The sequence below is a fragment of the Boleophthalmus pectinirostris genome, unplaced genomic scaffold (genome assembly GCF_026225935.1).
Source record: "Boleophthalmus pectinirostris isolate CB_2022bp ecotype Guang Dong unplaced genomic scaffold, ASM2622593v1 HiC_scaffold_16, whole genome shotgun sequence".
In the NCBI taxonomy this organism is placed as follows: Eukaryota; Metazoa; Chordata; class Actinopteri; order Gobiiformes; family Gobiidae; genus Boleophthalmus; species Boleophthalmus pectinirostris.
In genome coordinates, this window is record NW_026571095.1 from 11371742 (window position 1) to 11398771 (window position 27030).

A 27030-nucleotide genomic window follows, 5' to 3' on the forward strand; every position below is an offset into this window, starting at 1 on the left:
TAATAAAACTGAGGGGCAAAAGTACTTATAAAGTCAAATACTTTGTTTTATACTCTAAATTTAAAGGTAAAAACTGCAAGTCATAACTCTTATAAAAGGAAATATGAGTAAGTCCTGACGCACCATTGTTGGCAGCGTAGATCCCTTTGAGCAGCGTGCCCTTGGCTTTGAGGCTCTGTATGCAGTTCCTCTCACAGTGCAGCACCTCCAGCCGAGGGAACACCGAGGCGTCCAGCTCCGTCAGCCTGTTGTCCCTCACGTCCAGCTGGGTCACATGGCGCAGCAGGTCGGGCTCATCTGGCACCATCACCGTGATCTTATTCAGCCTAACACAGGGAGAACAGGGAGCACAGGTGCACGCATTAGACCAGGCTGAGCTGCACTTATTCATCATATTCATTCATACAAAATCAAATGCAAATCCTCATTAGACATTGCTTACAATGTCAGATTTAAGCGTTAGGATTATTGCATAAACAAACAGTGAATTAAAAATGCCATAATTAATGAATTACCATGAATAAAAATGTCAAATACTGATCCATTTGCATTTAAAAATCTACTACAATACCAGACCAACAATATGACAGTAATCAGATATGGTTTAGTTTTTAATCAATTCCAACTGACTTAATATGACATCTATAATCAATTATACGTGAAATGGATTAATTCTGACTATGTTGAATATCAGATCAATGCTTTATAATAACTACACGTTAAGTAGCCTTAACAAAGCATGAACATAGACTTAATTCATAATGAACAAATAAAACTTAAGACTACTGATTACCCTACTAGAGATGCACCGATCCAGATTTTTCAGTCCCAGTATGAATTCCAATGCTATAGATTTAAGTATCTGCCAATACCGATCACTAAATACCAGTGCAAAGACAAAAAACATTTCCACAAAACAAAAATAAAGAAAGACACAAGTGATCGAGTCGTGTTATGTAGCTGCTACTTGTCCCTTAAGAAAGTACAAAACCACTATGAATAAGAATTCAAACATTATAAGACCTTTTGGGCCAGCTACAACCAGTCTTAAAGGATCAATTTATAGCTCCAACCAGGATATCGACTGAACTGATATTTGGAAGCCGATATCTGTTCTAGTAAAGTTTTCAGTATCAGTGCTGATATATGATACCTGCATCGGTGCATCCCTAACCGTAACCATAACTCTTAACCCTATAATTAAGACGTTAAAATTTGTTCATTATGAATTAAGTCTTTGTTCAACAAGGTGTAGTTATTATTATTTTCATTTTACAATATGGTAATCCACATATTTAACAGCCCACTACTTTGTACATATATTGTTTCATCAGCTTGAACCTATTTAGTATTTGGGTTTAGCCTCAACATAAATGGAAACTTCATATTGACATTCTAAACAAAGTGGAAAGCAGTAACGCATTAACCGCTCAATAGTGCAAGTCACTCAAGCTGGGCATTTTGCAGAGACATGTGAAGGAGACGGTATAAGCAAATGATTTTCCAAATGCGTGCTGTCTGGCTTTCCGCAAGAACCGTGACTTCCTTACAGTGTTTTGTTTTCTATCATTAGTGGAACAACATGCGTCGCAGGGTACATCTCTGTTTTGCCCTTGTATTTTTTCAACATAATTTCACTCAGTACAGTCAGTGTTTCCAAGTCTAATTTTCAACCCCAGAGACAAAAAACTACCTGAACAAAAACTGGTAAAAGGAATAATACTTTATACTGTGTTATCATAAACATACACTAGTAGATGTTATTATTATAAATATGTAATTAGTGCTTTTCTGTTAAAGATGCATTGCACAACTTTTCTGTTGGAGGGCCTGTCACTTCCTTAACTTCATAGCGATGTTATTGCTTTGTCTTGAGTGTTCCACAGTCACTATCTATCTCAATGGAGACAACTATAGGCTATATTACAGGTCAGTGGAGATGCAACCCTATTCACAGAGAGATTTATTGTATTGTTGAGCAATATAAACACCCAGAATGAATAAATGCTAGATAGATGTGATTAATGTCATACCATGAAACATTCCAGGCAAAGCAATAACATATCCATGGAGACAAGTAGATCAAGTACAGTCACCCAGACGTTGCACAATACTTGAAGTAAAATTATTCAAATATGTGTTTCAAATTCAAATATTTGTGCCACCATAGCCTCAGTATAAACCTGAGGGAAACACTGTATATAGTCATGTACGGTAGTTTTACCGTAGATCGATGTGCTTGACTCGAAGAAGCCGAAAGTTCTGCAGAGTTAGTGTGTCCAAATTGTTGCCAGCCATGCACAGTTTTTCCATAGAGGCCAGTCTTTCCAGTACTTGGGGTATGTGGCTGAACTGGTTGAATGAGAGCCCCAAGTATCCGAGCCTCTGTAGAGATCCCAGCTCATTGGGCAAATCACTCAGGCTGTTGCCGTCCAACAGGAACGTCTGCAAACTACAAGACAGAAGAGAGATACAATCAGAGACAACATTCTAGGGCTGTAGTCGACTAAAGAGAAATTCTTGGTTGATTTAAGACATGTGCAGCCAGGAGTTCATGCTAAAACGACTATATATGAGGAAGAAAAGTACTAGGAAATAGGGCTGAACACTTCGAATTGCAATTTTCCCGACAAACACTGCGTTTACATTTTTGTTTTAAGCTTTTACAATATGAGCTTGTTCAATGTCATTTTTTAACATGTTCAGAAGCATTAACATTAGAGAAAAGTTTATAAAAGTATAATCCCTTAGTCATCCAGATAGGATCCATAGCAAAAGGAGAAATTCAATTCTGTCAGCTGGACAAAAGTTTTTGATCGAATACGTTTCACAGCTCATCCAAGCTGCTTCTTCAGTTCTGAAGAACGCCAAGAAGTAAGCAGAGAATAGGAATCATTTAGGCTTTAACATTAGATCAGAACTGAAGAAGTGGCTTGGATGAGCTGCAAAAAGAAATATGAACCACTAAACTTAGATTCATATCAACTACAGTGTTAGGCTTTTTTTTTTAGACAATATGGCAAGGTTTTTTGTTATCTACAAAAGACAAAGGACAGAGTGCAATTTGCTAACTGTAAGTATTGAAATTGCGATTTTGATTTGATTGATATTGATCACACAGACCTACTAGAAAACAATGTACTTTTCTAAAGACTACACTTGTGAGTCATGAGTTTAATCTGCTTTTTAGAGATAAATACAAAAAATTCCAAATCTTGAGTTAACTCACTCACTCCTCCCTTCTGCTGTTGTCCCAAAAAGATAACACGCATTTTGGTCAACTAAGAGACTATCACTGTTTAACTGACTAAACAACTAAACAGGCCTACAATATTCATGAATTATAATGTCATTTTGAAAAGGTCACCTACAAGAAGAGTAAATGGTCACAGTGTCTGTGCGTACAACCACCAGCAGATGGCGGTAAAGGTATAACTGCACTGCTGGTCACTGAAGGAATTTCTAAGCATGCCAGATCATTCCTGCAGATTATCTTCTGCTCTAGCCTAGCTACAGACTGCATACCTGGATGTAAGCATTCTGTCAGTACTGAACAAACCACTACGAAACAATGTTTTGCAACTAATCTTGTCACAATAACAAATTTTAAAGTGGGATATTTCGATGCAGAAAATACATATGATAAACAATTATATTGAAACTAATTTATACCAGACAATAATCTCAAAGCAGGATTATCCCCAAATTTTTATCTTTTAAATACTAAATATCAATAAAAACGTGCTGATATAGACTTATAGCAGAATGAAACACTGTAGCAGTAAATTTGTGTCTATAATTAGTTAGAGAAGTTATTTATTTAACCTTCCACAGCTTAAATCTTAACGTAACATAGAAAAAAAACAAAGATGTCCCCAGAAAAAGTACCTGGAGTTGTGTTTTGTTTCACACATGTTTAAGGAACCCTTTATTTATTAGTCTGTTTACATCTGGAAAGCTCAAAATGCTCTGTTCCACCTTGTGATGTCAAGAAGCAGTAGTTAACGGCTACTTTTTATCTTTAATTCAGTAGAGACTGGCAATTTCAGGTCTGAAATTATCCAAATGATTCTAATGAAGGTGTATGGAGGTTAAAAACACAGTGGATCACTTGCTGTATCCCCAAATGTAATCACAAGGTGGAACAGAGAAGAAGAACTCAGCCTAAATATGCAGAATATGTGAATGAAACACAACTCAACTCCAGGTATGTTTGTGATGAGGAAACAACATTGTAACATAGCTCACAAAATAGCGTAAGATGGGTCCTTTAACTATCAACTATCATCTCTAATTTACAGCTCCAGTGCGTTACAAATTAGCAGGTAGTGGGTTGACTGCTATTACTATACTATAAAGGTATACTGTAGACCCTGAAGCAAAAAACTTAAACAATTCCAAGAAAATGTCATGGGAAAAAATTTGGTTAAGAGCCTGCTTTGTTCTATTCACAGAAAGTGCTTACCTAGAACTATAACATTTGGTTTTAGCGGCCAAAGAGGGTGTAGAGCAGTCTTGTAAAACTATTATCATATTTACAACTAAACAGGAACAGGGAGGTGATAACTGTCAAGGGAAGAAACCTAGCAAGACGTGTCGATGTTTTATCTCTGTCCACACACTTTATAGATGTAAAAACACACACATCAGAACTCCCATAAAACGTTATTGACTACACTGTGTGTCTATGTAGTTACAGACGGATAGGTGCTGGTATTAAACTGACTATAAATGTTACAATAAATGTTAAAATGCAATGTTGTAAAACATAAATGCATTAATATAAAGCACTTTAGACAATAAGCATAGTGACAAGTGTAACTGTTAACTCAAATATAAATATAAGTTACCCAACAGTGCTCCAATAAGGTTCATTTGATCTTCTGATAATTTATGTTATTAGGTATGAAATGCCAGGTATGTCAGGTATGAAAACAAACTCTTGGTCTGAAAAAAGAACCTAATAACATAAATTACCCAACAGTGCTCAATACAGTAGGCTGAAACTTAAAATCTTGCTGTTCTTTTTTTTTTTTACAGTTTAATTTGTTGAACTTGGTGTCTTGAATGTAGGCTATAGTTTGATAGTAATGTCCAAGTCTCACAATACAATATCATCACAGTATGAACCTCACGGTACGATATTTATTGCAATATTGTGGGAAAGCTCACGATTTGGGATTGTAACAATATTCAAATGTCTCGGTATGATATTTTCATGATATACTTCTCAGGGTACAATATTTATTGCGATATTTTGGGGAGGCTAATATGCTTTTTCCTCTTAAAATGCCCTAACAAGACTTAATCCAAAGAACTAAGACTTAAAAGTTTTCTTCTTGTAGTCTACACTGAAATGGAGCAAAGGATCATGGTCTGTGTAGTTCCCTCTGTCTTTTTGTAGCTATTGCTGCACCATAACTCTTAATTTAAGCAAAGAGACTTGTAATTCGATATATTGTGATGGTCCACAATATTATTGTGAGAACTTTGACGATACAATATGACATGATTTCAGTTATTGTTACACCCCTAGTAATGTCCATTTTGAAAATCAAGTATCCAATTAAAGTACTTTTCTAGTGGAGGGTCCACTACCTGCTTGTCTTCATGGAGCTGTTACTGCTTCGGTCAAAATTACATTTAACTTCTACATTTCCCCAGAGACAAGTCATGCCAAGTTACAGGTCAACTCAGTGGAGTAGCAAGCCCACTCACACACAGTAAGAATGCAAGTTTACACTGTATTTTTATGCAATAAAAACATCTGTAATTTAGAAAAAATGCAAGATAAATAAGTTCATTGCCAAAGTGTGAAACATTCAGGACAAAGAAATAACATTTCCATGGAGACAAGCAGTTGGCGGACACTCCACTAGAAAAGTTAGTGCACCTTTAATGGGACAAAATTGCATACAGTATATGTATAATCAAAATTAATTTCAAGCTAAGAGTTCAAGACAAGTCTGAAAGACTCAGGCAAAATGTCAGCACAGATGACCAGCTCGGGCCATGTTGTTGTTTGCTCACGTGTCACAACTAGCTAAGTACATCACTGTGGTTGTTATAACATGTGCCTGTTGCTAGGTGACGCCCACATTTGCCTATGTAAACTCTGAAAGTGGGAGAAACGCGGCAGCTTTGTGATAGGGTTCAGTGGTTTTCTCAGCCTGGGCACGACACTGTCAAAATGAACCTGGCACACGAGTCATTAAAAGACAGTTTAGTGACTATTGGCGGTGTAAGCTGGGGCAAGCTGACATAAGTAAAAGTACACCATTTTCCATCCATTAGTACTGTGCAGGATCTTGGGTTTCTATGAATATGTATCAATGTGAAATAATGAATTCAACTTCTATAAATCAGGAGAGAAAAGACTGAAGCATCGCATAGGTGCTTTGTGAAACTTTTTTGGTGAGGTGTCTGTCATATGCTTTTCTTCATGGAAATGTTATTGCTTTATCTAGAATGTTTCACAGTATGGCATTAAACCTTTCTAACATCATGGAGACCAAAACAGGCCAAGTTACAGGTCAGATCTGTGGAGAAGCAACCCCGTTTATGGCCAGAATGCCTGTTTTTCTAGGTGTTTTTGAGCTATGAAACTGCCTGTAAATCTGTTTAAGGTCATATTGTGGAACATTCTAAGCAGATCAATGACATATCCATAGAAAGAAGAAGGTGATGGAAACTCGACTGAAAAACTGCTGGGTCACTACTGGTGAATTTATCAGTGTCAGAACTGCTACATTTAGTATTCAGCATCTTAAAATCCCCATTGACGTTTAACATTAGGCTAACTGAAAATTCTGATGGCGTGACGTCACAGTCCCAAAGCTCTCACAGTGATTTATATCGACTCCTCTTTTTGGTACTCACTTGCTCATTGACCCAACAGAGCTGGGGACTGAGGCCAGGTAGTTACAGCTGAGGTTGACCTCAGTGAGCGTGTGGATGTCACAGATGGCCAAGGGGAACTGAGCAAGGTGGTTGTTGGATAAGTTCAGGCTCCGCAATCTGGAAAATCTGCAAAAGATAAAGTTAAAAAGCAGCATTTAGATCATGTAGAGCATAAAAGGAGAAAGAAAATATGCTTTCAGATGTAGTTGTAGCTTGTTGACATAAATATTTGAAGAGAGAAGACACTCATGAATATATTAATAGCCACTGGTGCAGCAGTAGTACAGCTTAAACAAACTTTTATTATTGAATTTATTACCCAATTTTACTCATAGGGGATATGTACTTTAACTTGAACAGTCTATATATTGGAAAGAGCCCATATTAAATGAGTAATGCTGCAGTTGCTGTTTACATTTTTAGTTTTACTTTGTGTTTGTTAAGGGAGAGACTGGCCAAGATGTGGTTTTCCAAAGAGAAATTATCTTGGTTTTATTGTAGCTTCATATTAAGAAATAATTATGCTTTAAAGTTTTAGTAAACATTAGGATCAAACAAGCAAACAAAATGTAGTACATTTATCCACTATTCAAAATATTTGTATTTATCTTAACTATTTATTCATTTAATTAACATTAATTGGATCATAAAACCCAATATAAACCTGTCTAAAAACTTTTTTGCACACAGTCTCAGAATGAACCAATTTACATAGTTTGTAGCCTGACTTTGGAAATCTTTAAAAGTTGACAGGCAAAACTAACATCATGGATTCTGTGTCCTGTCATGATATCCACTTGGGAGTTAAATCAACCTCAACCAGAATATCTGCCAACTGAGGACCTTCTCTAAGGACACGGTACGTCCCATAATCAATTTGCTTGTTTCATTGTTTGATAGAAAGTGTTAAAATAAAATAAAACTAAAAGTCCTGAAATACATACCAAGTTTTATTTAAGAAACCAAGAAAAAAATAACAAATAATAACAAAACAATAACAAAAAATAACAAAACTAATGTATTAACTAATAATGACATGTTTCCACAAATATAATCTTTCAAACTTAACTTAATACTTTCACTTAACCCTGCGCCTTTGCCTATAAATAAACCTGGTTAGTCATAAACCTATCACGTCTTTTTGATTGTTGAGCAAACAGGAGCCGTGTTTTGCATTCAAACAAGAGCCAGTGACCAGTGGCATTTGGCGTGGTGTCCCATGGCAAAGCGATGACCTTCAAAACGGGCCTGTCCCTCGGGGTGGGTGGGCAGAGTGGGGATTGGGGTGGGCGAGGAGGGCGGTGACTGCCATGGCACCAGGGGAACAAAGCAGAGCCAAGGGGGAAAGGACACAATCTTTATTTATACTCTCGGATACTGACATGCAACCTGCTATCACCTATCACATCCGCTAAGAGAGCAGCTAGCACGCTACATTAGCCTCCACATCTGCTCCATTAAACTGTGCAGCGCGTGGCTAACGGCTAGCACAGTATATCAGCCTGATGGAAGAGGGGACAGGGGACACGTCAGGGCTATTGATTAGGATGGCTAACGAATTCCGACTGAGGGTGACTCCGGTGTACAGAAGACAGGACGGGGAGAGGGAGGGATGGGGAGGCGTGTGTGGGAAAATGTCAGTTCTACCATTAAACCGGCCAACACAACCTGCTGAGTAATGCAGAGCTCTCCTGGTCTGTGTCATGGGCGCTGGTCATGTCATTACCTTGTACTCGATCACTAACAGGCAATTCAGGTTAATGAGGGAGTAATTAATCTAACATGGGTTAATTTGCAAGTCAATTGTTTTGCTCCTTGAAGGGTATTTAGTAACTGTGAAGCGAAATGGAAGTTAAAAGCTAAAACTAATAATAATTCAGATTCACGTGGTATTATGGGTGTGGACAACTAAACAAACACTCTGTTGACTAAAAACTATAAAAATAACTATTTACGCAGAACAAGAACTAGGAAATAATGTTTTTATATTACAGAAAAAAAACAGATTCAACTTGTCAATCTAAATTTATGATTTAGAAGATTAATACACATTTTGGATGACTCACACACCATCAACTAAACCAGGGGTTCTTAACCTTTTCAATCTCAGGGCCCGACGTTTTATGTATAAAGTAGCCTCGGGCCCTATCTCACATAAAATGCATTATATTTTACAAGGAGGTGGTTCTGGCCCTACTTTGGACCCCGGGCCTATGGTTAAGAATTGCTGGACTAAACCACAGAAGGCCGAAAATCCCAAGTGGCATCAAAGTATTTTATAGGTTTGTAGTGTTTAGTTAAGATAGGGAAGCCTAAATAATGATTGCCAATTTACAGTGTGTCCAAACACAGTGTGGGCCACAAATGCAGGTCAATGAAGTTAATGCTGTATTTAACGTAAGTTTGACTGAGCTACCACACCATTAATAAGACCTGGAACGTTCATGTCACCTCAAAATGTTTAAGTGATCAAGTTTCATTTAAGTTATCAAAGCAGAGTTTTTAAATTCAATTTTATAATATAATCTTATTATTTTTGCTCATTTGGGCCAGTTCAGCAAGAAGACTGCGGGCCAATAAATATTGGACGCATAAATTAGACATCCCTGGGCTATACATTAAGCTATGTCACTAACATAAATGATTAGTTTTATCAATATTTCTTATGAATACAATAGAATTGCTACTCCCATCTCCCATCACATTTCGTTTTATTGGTTAAAAAGTAGAACAACAAAACAATAGTATGTTTTGTAATGTTTATGCGTGCATGTTTTCCTTCTAGGATCCTATACTCTTACATAAATAAACTGCTTATGACTTCATATAATAGGAGAGTAAATTCTGGATTAGCTAGTTACTAACAAGGGATCAAAACAAGCTAAACAGCCCGATTAGAGGGCAGAAAGTGCTAAATCGTTTCTTCCAGGAATATGGGTAGGCTAACTTCTAACACTGTGTAAATGAATGGTCAGAATTTTCTATAAATGTCACAGATGCATATATGTACTTGCTATTTTTCTATAGTACCTGTCATCAAGATAGTTGATGCATTTATCTCTTCAGCTGTCAGATGCGTGTAAACAAACAGAATGGATTCAATATGGTTAGTGGGTAAGCCATTCTCCATTGCTGGTAACCTCTGTGTTTCAGGCCCGTAACCTAGACAACTGATTATGCATATCAGGCTAGTAAATCACCCACTGTTACTATTTGGCCCAAGAGAAAAAAGGACCAAAAAAAAAAGCAGGGGGAGGCATGTGGCAGGTTCACGCATTCCTTTCAACTTGTGAAAATACAGAGTAAAGCTGTGTTGATACAGAACACAAGCGAAAACCCTCATTCATGTAGACACCATAGAGAGCACAGTACAAAAACTCAATTCTGTTGGACCTAGGAGTTGAATTGCAGAGTCGCTTCAGCCAAAACAAGTCTATTTTTAACAGCAATAATTCTCCTTTTGTCGTTAATGACCTCTTTTCATCATATGCCGGGTCAAAAGTGGATGAGCCTGCTTTGTTTTTTATTTTTTTATTTTTGGAGAGCTAAATGGATGTTACTGCTTCTGACCAGCGGGGGAGCTATTTATTATGAGTTGTTTCACTAACATCAGCTTCCTAGCAACGCTATCATTCGATTGCAAGGATTAGATATGAGAAGAATACAGTCCCACGTTTGGTAGGACATCATAAAATCTATTAGTAATGTATGGTAGCTACAGGATTTTTGCTAGTGCAGCCATTTTAAAGGAGAAATCAATTTTGCAGTAGTCCTATATAGAGCTGTCATATGTAGACTGTTGTCATGGTACTCAAATTTCAAATTCAGTTGCGATACTAAGAAATAGTTTTGCTGTCAAAGTAATGCCAACAACAACTAGCATGTTAACCGTGCACCTCTTGATTCTAGTACAGTAAAATGCCTTTTAATTAGATGCGGACAGTACACAGTTGACTTTAACGTCAGCTCTTGAGTTTAACCTCAAGAGCTGCTTATACGATACAATGCAAATTGCAAAGATACTTGGGAAGAACTGGATACAGGGCCTCTAACAAACCGAGTGTAACCTCCAGCATCTCCTAGTATAGAAAAAACTCAATCAAAACTGCAAATACCCACTTCACATGTATCAAATCCTTATAAGTCAACCAATTAACAATGAAGCTTTTCTGGCAATGATCTACAGGATGAAAAGCTTTGACAGGCATGCACGTGTATCAGAATACTAATATAAGCAGTACAGTAGACACACACACACACTCATATATACACATATACACACACATACACTCACACACAGGCCTGAGTCTTGGCTGTGGGCTCTAATCTGTAACCGTGATAAGCATGGAGCAGATGGCGTCCACATTGGGAGAGTGAGCAAGACTGTCCAGGGCACATTAAAAGCTTCCCCGCAGACACGCCGGGCTACGGGCTAGTTTGGCTGGGCTAGTTTGGTTGTTGCCGTAGCCCAGATCTGGCTAGTCTCCTTGGGGGTCGCATGTGTCAATGGAACACTTCCGAGCAGGGTTGCCAGATTATCAAAAAGTGACAAGCAATCAAGCCTTTGGGAAAAAAACAAAAAACAAGTGACCTTCTACCAAAATAGGTTTAAAAAATAAGCAATTGTTATATGTTGTGTGTTCCCATCATCACATATAGCATATTTAACATAAAAAACTGCTTAAGCATTATGTTAACAGCCTGTATTTCATTCTTTACTGGGTCTATTCTCATAAAACAGACGGAAAGAGGATAAAATCATCTCTTTTATGATGTGTAAGTGCCGCTCAAGAACAAGCTCCAAAAAACGCCCCCCACAACTGTCAAAATTTGCAAGTGAATTTCCAAAAAAAGAAGCCCAAAGATGAAATAAAGGAGCAAACTTGGCAACTCTGCTCCTTAGACTGCTCAGGTTTAGAGCCCGAGCAGACGAATGCTAATGGGGTACGAAGCAGTCAGCCGTGACCCACTGCTTCCAGTAGGACCAGGCGGTGTGTCTGGCCAGCCTATTATTCTGTGTAGACCAAACTTTTCTATTGTGGCAAAGGGGAGGTAAAGTGGCTCAAGTTCTGTCTCGCCCAAACTTTTTCTTTTTGTGTTTGGCTGATTAGGTTCAGGTGTTCAGAAAAATCCATCTTTATTATTTTTCAGGGGTTTTGGATAGATTTATTGTGTAAAATTCTAAAACACTTTCATCTTAACAGTGTGTTTCTGAAATTAAACCCTTATGTTTCAATAGAAAACAGAATTTTCACTTTTACATGACTGGTTTCTGAACAGCAACTATTTCTTGGCTCACTTTAGGAATAAATGCATTTCAATATATAGTTTATTAGATAGTTAAGCTATATTCTGTATATCTGCATAATAGGCATATACACTGTGCCATTTTGTTCATTAGACATCTGCAATACAACAAACTTACTGGCAGCTCTACTGAGTTGGCATCTAGTCTTAAAAATGTAAATAATAAAAATGCATTTGTTTTATATAGCGCTTTCCCAGATGCTTAACAATTTCATGCATTATTCATTATTCATTATTCATTTCACTTCATACTCAGTGACGGTAAGCTACTGCCACAGCTGTGCTGGGGCAGACTGACAAAAAAGAGGCTGTCAGTCTGAGCCATCAGCCTCTCCAATGTGGGTGAAGTGTCCTACGTAAAGACACAACAAAAATTTTTGCCACTGCGACCCCACTGTGGCACCTGATTTTCCCGGAGGTCTCCATTTCAAGTACTAATCTGCCTGGTATTACTTAGTTTCCTTTACAAACCTGTACAAAACTGTATCATAGACAAATGTGGATGCTCTATGAACCATAGAATGTATATATAAATGGACATAGCTAACCAGGTAACCGTCATGTTCCAAAAAGGAAGTTGGCATGAACGTGCTTCCAGTTCCACTGACTCTGGCGTCACATATTAAAGAATTGTCACTCCTCTCTGTAACTGCTGCATTGAGCCTAGTCATTTTGGTCTTAAAATGCTCTAATGCTCCAGTTTTTATTTTACTATTTATTCGTAAATAAATTCCTGTTCCAAATGTAGAATTTGGCTCCAAACTCACTCCTACAGCTGCTATCCTTGTGAGCTTCATTTGGAGCCGAACATTATGAGAGATGTCGCAGTCCCTTAGTCCACTTCTTTATACGGTCAATGTTATGAACTCAGAGTGCGGTCAGTGTACCTCTGTAACTGTTGAAGCCTCTGGTCTGAGGGCAGGAAGTTGTGTTTGAGGTTGAGGTGCGTCAGGTCGTGGCTGTAGAACAGATTGGGAGGGAGCTGCTCCAGGCTGCAGCAGGACAGATCCACCGAGTTGATCCTCTGGGACACCATCTAAATGAAGAAGCACAGAGGATAAGAGAAAATGAGCCGAGTGTGAGGTGACAGCAAAGACAAAGAGAGCGTGGCTTTAAACGGGATTATCTGCAGCGCGGGGGGCTTAGCTGCTTTTGTGTGCAGCCTGCCACTAAAGGGTCAAATGTCAGGTAATGGCCAATCTTCTTAGGATTACAGAGGCAGAGGAAAGTTGCACTCGAGTGGTGCATCCCAGTTAAACACTACAGTGTGATAGGTGTGGACAGGTGGGGAGGTTCCTGTACAAATGCAATGTCAAAATGTTAACATTTGTGCAAGTGCAATGTGTAACTTTTCAGGTGGAGGGTCTATTGGCTGATTGTCTCAATGGTGGTGTTATTTGCTTTGTGTAGGATGTTCAACAGTATGCCATTAAAGACAAATATCTTGTATTTACTCAATTATAGGTGTTTTACTTTTTCAAACTACAGCAAAAACATGCATTACTAATGTGAACAGGTCCACTTCTCCACAGATCGGACCTGTAACCTGTGAGCTGGTCTGCTTGTCTCTGTGGAAAAAGATAAATTAAATGCCATACTGTAGAACATTTCAGGAAAAAAACAACAAACAAGCAAGTTGACCCTTTATCAGAAAAGTTACAGAGTGCACTTTTAAGTATCTGTCTATCCAGTGCAATCTTTGCCAACCAAGATATCAAACAACATCTAATAATAAAAGCCCTAATACTAAAACGGCCAAATTAGGAACTAGGACTGTAAGGGTAATCAAAGACCTACTGAGAAAGTGAAAGTGTTGGGCTGATCAGATAAATTTATTGATTAGAACAAACGCAATTTGTAATTTGCAAATGTACTTTTTTTTTAAAACTTCCTGAATACCATCAAATTGAACATTGTATGACAGTAGTTCTCAAACTAATCACAACAATTACCACATCCAAATATATTTGACTTTCTTAATACAAGCAGGATTAGCCCAAGACTAAACCTGGACTTAATCAGATTTTAAAAGATAGCAAAATGTACTAAATAAAATTGTAGAAAAACTTAAAAACTTGTGTCAACTGTTAAAGTTGTGCTAAATTGAGTCTTGTGAGCTGTAAGCTATGGTAGAATGTTGTTACCTCCTCAAAAACATACCTGGAGTTGGGTTTTATTTCATTCACATGTTTGAGTAACCCTTTTTTTTTAGTCTGTCTACATCTCCAAAGCTCAAAATGCTCTGTTCCACCTTGTGATGTCATGATATGGTAGTTTTCAAGTGGACAGCTACCACTTACCTTTTGTTCAGTAGAGATGAGCAGGGCTAAAATCATCCAAAGGATTCTAGTGAAGTTGCATGGAGTTTAAAAATACAGGGAAGCACTTCTTGTATTACCACATGCCATGATAAGGTGGAACAGAATGAAAAGAACTCAGCCTAAATCTGCAGGGTTTGTATGTTAAACATGTGTGAATGAAACAAAACACAACCCCAGGTATGTTTGTGATGAGAACATAACATTAGAGCATAGATCAGAAAATAGTGTAATACGGGCCCTTTAAACATGCAGAAGTGGCCAGTAAAAGTGGCTGTCTTCTCTGCCCGTCTCGTGTATACTAGTAGACATTAAGTGGTAGTGTCAGGGAGAGGCTGAGGGCTGCACCAGGGCACGTGCTGGCTCTACACAGCCTGCTATTCTGAGGGGCCCTCTGGGTGCCAGTGACATGCGCGTCCCTGTTAATATTTAGAAAGGAGGTTTTCTGGCTATGGCCTACTTCAACAGAAAGGAGAGAGTCAAGTCTTTGCTGTGGGGGTTTTTAACAACAAAGTGAACCACAACACAATTTTCTGTCCTGTCAGCAAATCGGTTGTGTTCTAGAAATGTGAGGTGAGGGGGTAGTCTATAATTCTATGGACATTTGTTTGAAATAAATGACCCATCAGAAAATCCACAAATGTTGCCAATATGAATCTTACGGCTTAAAGTCCTTTTAACTAACAACAATTGCATTTTTCATTTCTGGCTGGTGGAGGGTCTGCACCAGTTTTTCTCGATGAGAATAATTGTTTCTCTGCCTAGAATATTCCATAATGCGGCATTAACCTCTTGAATCTTGAAAAAACATGCCTTCTTACTATGATCTTCCAAACTGTAATTATCACCTGCTTAAGTATATAAGTTAAATGTCATACTGAGGAACATTGCAGGCAAAGAAATAAACTTCATGAAAATAAGTACACAAGTTACATAGTGCCTCTCTAAACGTGTGCAAGATTTTGATTCATGTAGACTGACCCAGAATTTACATTCATGTTAAATATAAAGCAGGTTATATTATCTGCATTATTTGTCATCTTAACAACATTTTTCTGACCTCACACCCTGCTCAATTTAAAAGTCCTACGTTGCACAAAATGGATTCTTGTGAGCCTTCAGTCATGTCATAATACTGTTGCATCATCATAAATATACCTGGAGTTGTGTTTTGTTTCATTCACACATGTTAGAGTAATCACAAGTTATTAGTCTACAATGCTCTATTCAACCTTGTGATGTCATGAGGTGGTAGTTTTCAAGTTAACAGCTCCTTTTACCTTTAATACAGTAGGGATTGGCAAAGTGGAGCACTTCCTGTATTACCACTAGACATCAGAAGGTGGAGCAATGTTTTCAGCCTGAGAGAAGAACTTGGTCTAAATATAATATAAAAGTATTATGATTTAATGCTGAAAATTACATTCTATTAACTAAAGAAAGAGTTTATGGATTTTTTTTTTTTTTTAATCATCCTGGTATCGAGTAGGAATGTGCAAAAATATCAACACAGCGATCTATTGTGATAGAAAAATTTGGTGATACAGTATGGTTATCATGACTACACGACAATTTTGTTGCTTATTTATGCAATACACTTGACAAATTCAGTTTTGATTATTAAAATGCATGTATTTCATATTAACTTTGCACAAGTGGTGGTTTAACAAAGAAATATTGTTGCCAAAATGTATTCTGATTCTTAAAAAAACAGCAGTAAATCACAGAGTATCATAGTGTGCAATATACTGATTATCGCATGTATCGCATGTATCATGATAATATCATATCATGACCCATGTATCGTGTATCGAATAGGGATGTAATGATATCTAATTTTCATAGTACAATATTATCATGATATGTCACGGTACTATATTTATTGCGATATTTTGAAGAGGCTAATATAATTGTAGATGGGACACTTTTTTGCTTATATATCTTTATGTTGTCTGCACTGAAATGAATCATGGGATATGTAGTTTCTAAATATGCAATTGTGTGAATGAAACAAAACATAATTCCTGGCATGTATTTCATGAGGAAAAAATATTATAACATAGATCAGAAATATGGGCCCTTTAAAACAATTAGCTCTTTAGAATGTAGTGAAGAACTGTAAAATTCCATTCATTTGCACATATTTTTTCTAGTGGCAGTCATGCATGTTTGGATGTACAATGCAGCTGACCCGTGAGTGGAGCATGGGGAGCGTATGTCTACTCTTATCCTGTACACACAATACCTTGGCTGCATGGCGGTGCCAGCGCAGGTGCTCCGTGAAGCTGTCGAAGCTAACGTAGTAGGTCTGACTCTGGGGACCGGCCGAGCTGAAGGCTAAGCAGTGGCTGTGCTTCTTCACTTCCTCCACCTGCAGGCACAAACACACAAGTTTTTGTTTTTTTTTTGAGGACATTACATTGCTATACATTAATTTCCTGGAGACAGATCCTAACCTGAGTAGGAACAGTACGTAAGATTTTGATTGTAAATTTCACAACATGACCTATTTGTGTCTCCAGATACAAGGTAGACATGCTCAAAACAAATATACATGGTTTCTACAGATAATGCTGATTTATTCTTAATTACAAAAACATTGGACACGAGTTATTAATGTTGTTATTTGATGTTTAGGTTCTTGAGACAATTATCCAATCAGAAAGTAGAATAAGTCTTACACAAGTCTGTCATTTTGGTTGCCAGTTTCCAAAATGAAATCCAGTTGGTTAAAAAAAAAAAACCTAAACAAACTCTCTCTGATCTGAATACTCACTACCTAAACCCCTACAGTCAGTCATTAATCAGTGCTGGTTCAGCCTCTGGTGCTGCAGTATGTGCTCCATTTACTGAGAATGAGAAAAACGTGGATGTGTTCTCTAAGGCACTGGCAACCTGGGTTTATTTGTAATGTAGTACATTGCAGTTCTGATTCCAATAATTTAATGCATTTTGGGATTCTTATATTCTGTCCTATATTAATGTTCAACCTCATGTGATCTAAAAACAAAACATTTACTTCATGTGAACCTAATCGTTGTCCTAATAAAACCGGCAGATCCCCATACATTGAGTGTATACCCACCCCCACACAAACATAAGTATACACATCGGAGCATGAAATGTAGCATCTCCGGAGCACTCCGAGGAAAACTTGAGCTGAGAAACAAAAAACAGTAGACACATGGATGTCTCAATAGTAGCTACAGGGTAAACAGACCCAGTCAACCAAAAGCATGAAACATCTTAAAGCATGCATGAGTGTATGGCATGTGCGTGACCTACTGAAACTAATGAAACATAGCTTTTGCAGTGTGGTACTGCACATCATACTCTTAAGGATAGAGTAAAAATTGTAGTTATAAATATTTAGGTACTGTTAAAAAGTTAGGCATTTATTATTAACAGAGCTATACACGATTTAAAAATGTGATCAACAAACTGGTTAATTTTTCTTTTTTTTGCAAATGTATGCTATTCCTCACTTTCCTAGCATCCTAATTATTCACCATGATGAGTTTAAGAGCACTTTTCACAACTTTCAAAGGCCACCATAATAATGCTAACAACAACTAGCATGCTACCAGCGTACTTCATGGTTCATGGAGGATACAGCATGTTTTAGTCAGATGCAGACAGCTCATTTTAACTCTTAAGATTTTACAATATATCTGTACTGGGGCAAGATAAATTTAACTTTCTTTTATATGAAAAATGGGTCCAGCCCCTTTAATGTTTTAGAAGCTACTGGTAGCTACATAGCCCATATCTTCAAAACCTTTTTTTTAATTGAAATTTGAGTAATTGCACAGCCTTAACACCTCCCACCTTCAATAACTATCTCCCATTCCGACAACATGTAATAAAACGTATCATGCGTTGTATATTGATTTATTTTAGAACTTTACCCCGCTGACACGATGCTGAGTTAGCATGATGTTAGCAAGACAAATGTAGCTCACAGTTCAGCCTTATGCTGTGTGATTTATGAAATGAACATCTTATACAAACTATGTTATCAATATGATGGATTTAAAAATGTCTCATGCTAGCTGCAGGGCCCAAAACTATGTGCATCCAACCAGAAGAATCGTGAAAATAAATTACACACACAGACACACATTAAAAAGTGTATTCAATATGGAGAAGTGGACATACTATGGGAAACATGGCAAATGAACAGATGGTTAGTTGTAAGGGTGCATGGTCAGATACGAATCGATTCTGAAACTAGTATCGAAACTAGATACTCATTTGAGCAGGTATTGAGAAATGAACCTTTTCTGAATAGCTTTAGAGTGATCCCCAGCTGTATCAGAACAAGTATAAGAGCACATAGACTAGTATATGCCCATGGACCACTATGGAACGATTGAATGAAGGATTACACAGATGAAAGGTCACATGGTAATATAAAAGTACTGTGATTTAATGCTGAATATCACATTCTATTGACTATAGAAAGAGTGCTTTTTTCATCATCATCCTGGTATAGAGGAGTGTGCAAAAATATAAAAATATCGATAAATCGCAATACAAAATTTGGTGATACAGTATAGTTATCATGACTACACGACAATGTTGTTGCTTATTTATGCAATACACTAGACAAATTCAGTTTTGATGATTAAAATAGATGTATTTCATATTAATGCTGCACAAGTGGTTGTTTAACAAAGTAATATACAAAGTAATATGTTGATAAAATGTATTCTGCTTCTTAAAAAAACAGCTGTATATCACAGAGTATCGTATGCAATAATATCGTTTCATGAACCATGTATCGTGTATTGAATAGGAATTTAAAGATATCCAATTCTCACGGTACAATGTTATCACGATATGCATCTCACGGTACAATATTTATTGCAATATTTTGAAGAGGCTAATGTAATTGTAGATGGGACACTTTTTTTGCTTTTAAAACCTTAACAAGATTTTGTTGTGAAATATTTCCATAATAATCCCAAGAATTCAAGTATAAAACAGATATCTTCATGTTGTCTGCACTGAAATGAATCATGGGATATGTAGTTTCTGATGTTCATAAGCTGTTACTACTATTAAACCATGCATTTAAGCAAAGGAACTTGTAATTCAATATATTGTGACAGCCAACGATATTATTGTGAGACTTTCGACGTTACAATATCACGATATTTCGGTTACTGTTACATCCCTGGTATCAAATCATGAGGGACCTTGTGATTTCCAGCTCTAGTATTGAGTATTGAGTCTACACTAGTCAGTAATAGTATTCAAATAAAACATATTCAAGCCTACATGGATGCATAGTTCACTCAGGGCCACATGGACAGAATACAGCGCTGGACAAGAGGGAGTGGTGGGAAATGGAGTGTCAATTGTGAGAGGCAAATAATAGTGAGGGCTTTAAACGAGAGCCCTCAGAGATTATTTAGTGGCCTTGGCAGATAGATGGATCCATAAAGCAATAAACAGGTAAAGGTCAATTCTCAGGACTCAATAGCATAACAGCAGACAGACCGACAGACTGGCGGACATGTTTTGAAATTGTAGATTAAAGCGGCCATATTACGCTATTTTCTTATCTATGTTATAATGTTGTTTCCTCACAAAAAACAAACCGGGAATTGTGTTTTGTTTCATTCACACGTGTTTAACAAACAAATGCTGCATATTTAGACTGAGTTTGAGTCTCAAGCTGAAAACAGTGTGTTCAACCTTGTGATGTCATGTGATAATACAGAAAGTGCTCCACTGTGTTTTTAAACTGCACACACCTTCACTAGAATCATTTGGATGATTTCAGACCTGGAATTACCTCCCCCTACTGCGCAAAAGTTAAGAGGTAGCTACCTTTTGAAAACTACTGACATCAAAAGGTAGAACAGAGAATTTGAGCTTTGGAGATGTAGACAGACTAATAATCAAGGGTTACTCAGACATGTGCTCAACTCCTGGTTTGTTTTTGTGAAGAAACAACATTATAACCAAGACGAGAAAATAGCATAATATAGGCCCTTTAATAGGAGTAGTTGTGGTCAAATAATTAAAAATGTGTTCAAATTGAAAGCCAAACTGAATAAAATCTTAAATGTGTGGAGTACATTTGTAGAATAGTGTGAGCTGTGCCTTGAAATAACATTGAATGCCCCAATCCAGGCTACAGCTACTATTTCTGTCTCACCTTGGGCGAAAATTCACAACAAAGGACAAACAGTTCATCAAGGTGAAAAGGACGAGTTTTACAATTTAGGGCATTTGTGGGCGATGATAAGAGGGACTTCAACATTGGAGATTTACTGCTGAAATCATAAATCACCCCACCATAAAAATAGCTGTTTGGGATTCAGTTCTGGTTTGAGCTGGGTGAGTCACACGTACCTTCCCTCCAATGAGTGGCAGGACGTGCATCTTGCCCGCCTGGCTCTCCTTCACAGAGGAGACTATGAGACAGGTGCCACATAAGATGACCTGTCGCCTGGTCCAGCGGTTCACGGGCAGCTGGAGCTTCCCTTTGCGCACGTTGTATGTGCCAGACAGTTGGACGCGCTCCGAGCTCTCCACCGTCTGCGGTTTACCTGTGACGAGACAGAGGGAGACAGATGAGGTGATTAAAAGTCTTGTTGGCTTAAATACTGTTAAAGTGTGGGGGAATGCTGATGGGAAATAGATGCCTGAATTTGTTCCCCCATTGACTTTATGGACATGCTGAATAAACTACAACCTACAAGTGGCAGAATTTGTTTTTAGGTCCTGCCTTTGGAAAATTGTCTATAACAACATCCATATGCAATCCATGTACAACTGAAAAACATAGCAACATAATTCAGGTATAAAAAGTAATCCTATGGAATTAGAAACCATACTTCAAAACATTCTTTATGGAGACAGGATTTATGCTATACTCTGGAATTTTATAGCCAAAGGCACAATATTTCCTTGGTGACAAGCAGGGAAAACAGGTCTCCTCCAATCCAAGTACGAAACAGGTTTGTGGAGCTGCAAGCCCAATCACAGTAAAGATGCCTTTTTCGAAAATGTTTAAATCCAGCCTATTTATATTTAATGAAAAGTATGTGGTGGGGTAGCCTGATTCATCAGTCGGTTTCACTTCTTAGAAACTGTCTGACCTCGCAGTGTTCGTTTGCTCGACGGTAGGCAGGTACTTTTTATCATTTAACCAATCGCTGCTATTTGGTAGTCACATATGTAATGTGCCGCTAACAGGGCTAACTGGTATATAAAGCTTTTCCCAAATCCCGTAGGAAGAAGGACAATAATGTTTTTCCCCTTGATGAAGTTCACCAACCATTCTCTTTGTTCCAGCTTTAAATCCTCGATCTCGGGAATCGTTGACAACACTGAATATATGGCTCTTCGCTGATTGGCTGGTGCCCTAACTTGCACTTTTTGCGAACTGTCTAGTGTATTTTGATTCCTGACCTAGTCACTGGAGAGAAATGAAATTGAGCAGAGGCACTAGGTGGCGCCAGCCTGGCAAATGGTGGGGGCTTTAACTTGATTTTCCGATTACTCAAAGTATTATAGAAATAGCACTGTCCTTCATGAAGACATTTTACCTCTGTGTCTGGCTCAGAAAATTCGTTAACAAATAAAATACAACTAAATAATATTAACAAAATAATGATTATATTTTTTAGATAAATATACTTCTCTTGTAAGGAACCTAAGGCTTTAACTCAGCAAGTTAGCTACTCCTACAGGACTGTTTAGGCAGCCCAGTAAATTAGGCCGGCATATTTTAAAACTATCCACGCTCCACTTCACACAACAGTCAGAGTTCGTCTTGCTTTCTGAATTTTAATAGCGGGGTTCACCTCTTAAATTAGGCTCTTTCTCTGTATCTTTATTGCCTTTAACCTATCTGCTTCACTGCTTACAGCGTGCTTGCCCAACGCCCGGCTCCCTTTTGCCTCACTACCAGCCAAACCTGTCAGTCCGGCAGCTTATCAGGTGTTCTGTCAACCAGGGCACTTTTTATCATTCTGTCTAAACATCCACCTGCTTTCTGTCTGCCTCCACCTCCGCAAAGAAAAATAGTCCCCACCAATCTTTTCAATTTGTCCCCTATCATTTCAATATTGTCTTATACTTACTATGCCAGATTAGAGTCGTTGTTTTTGGGGAGTTCCAATTTGTAGATAAACTCTTTAAATTGGCACAGAGTAAGTGAGAGGAAAGGTTAGATTTAAGAATGTTATGTTCTTAAAGTAAATGCAGCAGAAAGAGAAAATATCTGTTATCTAAATACTTAAAAATAATAGACTGTGTGCTGTTAACACTACCACAATAAGAAAAAGTACAGAACTAATACTACTTAAAATGCTACTATAGTAATACTTTTATCACATGTTATGCTTTTTTCAAGTATTTAATAAACATAAATCATTGAATTGATCTAAAATCAAGATTGGATCATTGACTTCCAGTTAAAAAATGTAGAACTGATAAGTTCTACATTAAGTTTTAATGTAGATAAGTATTATTAACTTTTAATAGTGGCTTTCAATTTCACTGTAGCTTGGAAGGTGTTTTCATTTGTGTTTTTGTTTTTTTAAAAGTGGCTATGCAACATTTTTTTAACCCTACATGTGTGATCTAGAGTCTAATTATTTTGAATAAATGCTAATTAGTATAGGGAAGTGGGTGGGTATAGGAGGTAGGTGCAAACTCAAATTTTCAAGCACTCAAGCCTCAATTGCAGGACAATAGAGGATTAATTAAACATGCATAAATCAATCTACATACAACTCTGAGCAAGCTAACCATGAGGGAACGCTGTCGAAAGCTCACAGAAGTTGATTTATGTCTCCTTTCTAAACTGCACATTTCAGTTTCTAGACAATTTTAAATAATTAAATTAAAGTACCTAGCTCCTTTCCACCTCTGCTTCTGCAAAGTTAGACTGGGTACTATTTTTAAACAGGCCCTGAACTTTTCTGTGTGCTAGCGGCTAATCTTCTGCTCATGACACAATCGATAGCCCGTTTGCGAAACGTCTGTTTGCCGAATGTGTAACATAATAACACACGGACGCAGATCTTTGAGTCATGCTGTGAACCAAAGGTGATCAGGTCTGGTGTGGAGCAACAGCTGTGCCAGGCATACAAAGAAACAGAGCTTACGATGTGGAACAATCACTCTGTTTACATCCACAAGCACTAAACAACAGGAAAATTCAAATCATCTTCTTCCAGTCTACAAGCACGTCCAAGATCCGAATAGGTGAGAACATTACATTGCACCTAAAACTATTACACATGCAATATGAGCCAGATTTTCTGTTCCGATACCAATGCCGATACTTTGGCTTTAAACCTCTGTTGATCCTCGATACCAACTGATACTAGAACAGAGACTAAATAAAGTAAAACTATGATTTATTTCAATTTAACAGACAATAAATAAATATCCAAATGCAGCAACTTTGAAAAATATTCCAAGGTGTTTGTCAAGTAACGCACCTATTACAAAAATTTATAGCCCTAAATCGACTGAACCGATATCTGCTGCATCAAAATTTTCAATATGAGAGCTGATATCCGACACCAGTATGGTATCGGTGCTAGAGATGGGACGATAAACAATAATATCGTGATAAAAAGGGAAGGCAGTAATCATTCGTAGGACATTTTATATAACAGTCACCAACACAGTTAATCGCCATAAATCACAAAAATGTGTAGAAAAAAGCTACTTATGCATCATGACCTTCTCTAGATCGTAGTTGTTTTCGCAGTACAGTTATATAAAAGTTGTTTAAACATGGAACTTATTCATAATATTAAAATTATAATTATTCATATCCATAACATTTTTACACTGTCAGCAACTTTAATAATTATTGCGACACAAACGTTAATCATAAATTTTCTCTCATGACACCAAATTTCAATATCGTCCCATGCCTAATTGGTGCATCCCTACATATAACCACACTTTTGGCAGACACGGATAAGTGACATCTCTCATACTCTGAGCAAATGATGTTCAAACATGTTAGGAAATGCGCAACTCACAAGTTATTTGCTCTACGAAGCACAAATAAGCAAACTGGAGCTCTGTTAGTTTTTACTTTCACTTTGACGTAGCAGAAACCAAAACAATGGATAAACATGTGCTAGTCCGCTGCAGAGGGGCCATTTGTCATCGCTGCTTATCTGAAATGGGTGAGTACACGTCTAAACACATGTCTAATATTTGCCGGGCTGTTTCTTACGTCATGCAGTTGAAAGTCTCTCATATTCTGTGCCTAATGTAAATCAGACTGCATTGTCACATGCAGCGGGTATCTGGGGACTCATTCTCCAGATGTGTTATTGGGACTGGGACATTCAGACCATGACACAACTATCATCGCTCACGGACTTCAGTTGCATTTCAAAAAATCTGGTTATTACGCAAATTTTGACTCTTGTGAGCTTTAGGCCATGTTAAAATGCTGTTAACTCACCAAAAACATATCCGGAGTTGTTGTTTCATTCAAACATTTTTGGGTAACCATTTATTATTAATCTCTCTATATCTCCAAAGCTCAAAAGACTTTGTTCCACTCTGTGATGTCATGTAGTGGTAGTTTTCAAGTCTCTCTTTTACTTTTAGTTGAGTAGACACTGCAGTTCCAGGGTTGAAATCATCCAAATGATTCTAGTGAAGGTGTTTGGAGCTTTAAAAGAAAGTGGAGCATTTCCTGTATTGCCACATGACATCACAAGAAGAATTCAGCCAAAATATGCAGAATTTGTGTGCTAAACATATAAATGAAACAAAACCTCCAGGTACATTTTTGATGAGGAAACATTATAACATAGATCAGAAGACAGCATAATATAAGCGCTTTAATTGGACTAGTTATTTTTTATCTAAATTTCCTGGCGTGCGTGTTTAACATAGTGATTGTGTCTGGAAATGTCACCAAGAGCCGGGTGGAGGACTGCTCATTTCCACAACTATTTAAACGCTCTTGTGAAGTAAGTGGAGTGCACTGTGCGCAAATGAAAACACACATTTTTATCTTTCCTTTAAAGGGTCATTATTCCTATCCACTCCACTGAGAATACTATAAAAGGAGAGTTTGAATCAGTGGAACAAGAGTTAGCAGAGTTTGTAAACGGAACTATGTTATGTCTATTACTTTGACATGCAGACCAATTACCACTGCTAACTTTGAGTTTAGAGTGACATCCGTAAGCCAATGTTATAGCAAACAAACAAGGATTAAATATGTCTAGAATTTTTCACAGCATGGCATTAAATCTTTCTATCATCACGGAAAACAAACCAGGCCAAATTACTGGTTAGGCAGCCCCGCTCACAGTCAGAATGTTGTTTTTCTAGGTACTTTTGAGCTATAAAACCACCTGTAATTGAGTGAATGAAAGGTAGATGTGTTTAAACTGACATTGTGGAACAGTCTAAGCAGAGCAATTACATATCCATAAAAACAATAAGATGACGGACCCACCAAAAAGTTACACAGTGCACCTTTAACATGTACTTTGGGGATACATTTATGTAAAAGTAATAATACAATGTTTTCATATATTCAATTGTAAACTCGCTTTGTGTAGAACAATTATTGGATTTTGTCCGTTGCAAAAAGACACAATATTGGACGGATCAATAAAACAGTTTCATAATAGAAATGGGCCTCTTCACTTCATGTTCAAAACTGCAGAACAGAAGTAGGTGAAAATACAGGACAAAAAAATAAATAAAAAATGCATGTATTTATCAAATTATATTGAGAAGGCTAATGACAAGGGAACACCACTATAACATGATAAAAAGCTCAAAAAAGTTAAATGTCAAAGTCCCGTTTAAGTTCTGACCAAACATTACGCTTGAATGTATCTATTGTTGCTTCAGTTTGTTTGGAAATTATATAACAGGAACTACTGTGTACACTGGAGAGAACACATATGACATTTTATAAAAAATAATTATCTCATGTGATTTTATGTCTATTTCTATATGTATAAATTTACTACACAAAAGTAGTACAAATATGAGCCTGCTGTATATCAGAAGTAAACAATCAAACTATTTCAGTCAACAACAATAGATGGAGCCATGCTGAGTCTCCCAAATTGTTTCACAAAGTGGAATTAGCCTTTTATTGTCAGTTTATGAGCTAGGGTTGTTTAAATAGCAAAAATTGAACTAAATAGCAAATGTATCCTGCTGAGTCACTGTTAGCTTAAACGGTATGTCAACAACAATACAATGTAACCCAGCAGACATACTGTACACAACAGGTGTCCTCTTTCATTTGAACTTCCAGCCCGGTGGCCACGATAAGACCAGTTAAACATGAGACTCAATTTTCCTTTAGCAGAAGTGAAAGGATAGATAAGCAAAGTTACATAAGAAACAGTGTTAACTTAAAGAAAAAAACACAGTGGTGAAAAGAGTACTGAAAAATGGTATGGTTATTTTGAGAAACATCACAGTTTAACATTTTTCCAGATCATTGACAACATAATTAAACAACTGCGAA

The 27030-nt window shown here is 37.3% G+C and overlaps 1 protein-coding gene across 1 annotated transcript in view; it reads right to left on the bottom strand.

The window, feature by feature from the left end:
- phlpp1 (PH domain and leucine rich repeat protein phosphatase 1) overlaps positions 1-27030 on the bottom strand; it is an 89927-nt gene that overhangs the window by 16521 nt on the left and 46376 nt on the right. The window contains exons 2-7 of the mRNA XM_020921702.2: positions 20892-21088; positions 16771-16896; positions 13095-13243; positions 6880-7026; positions 2225-2452; positions 124-326 (exon numbers count right to left, since the gene is read on the bottom strand). Coding sequence (XP_020777361.2) covers positions 124-326; positions 2225-2452; positions 6880-7026; positions 13095-13243; positions 16771-16896; positions 20892-21088 — 1050 coding nt within the window. The remainder of the gene's footprint in view (positions 1-123; positions 327-2224; positions 2453-6879; positions 7027-13094; positions 13244-16770; positions 16897-20891; positions 21089-27030) is intronic.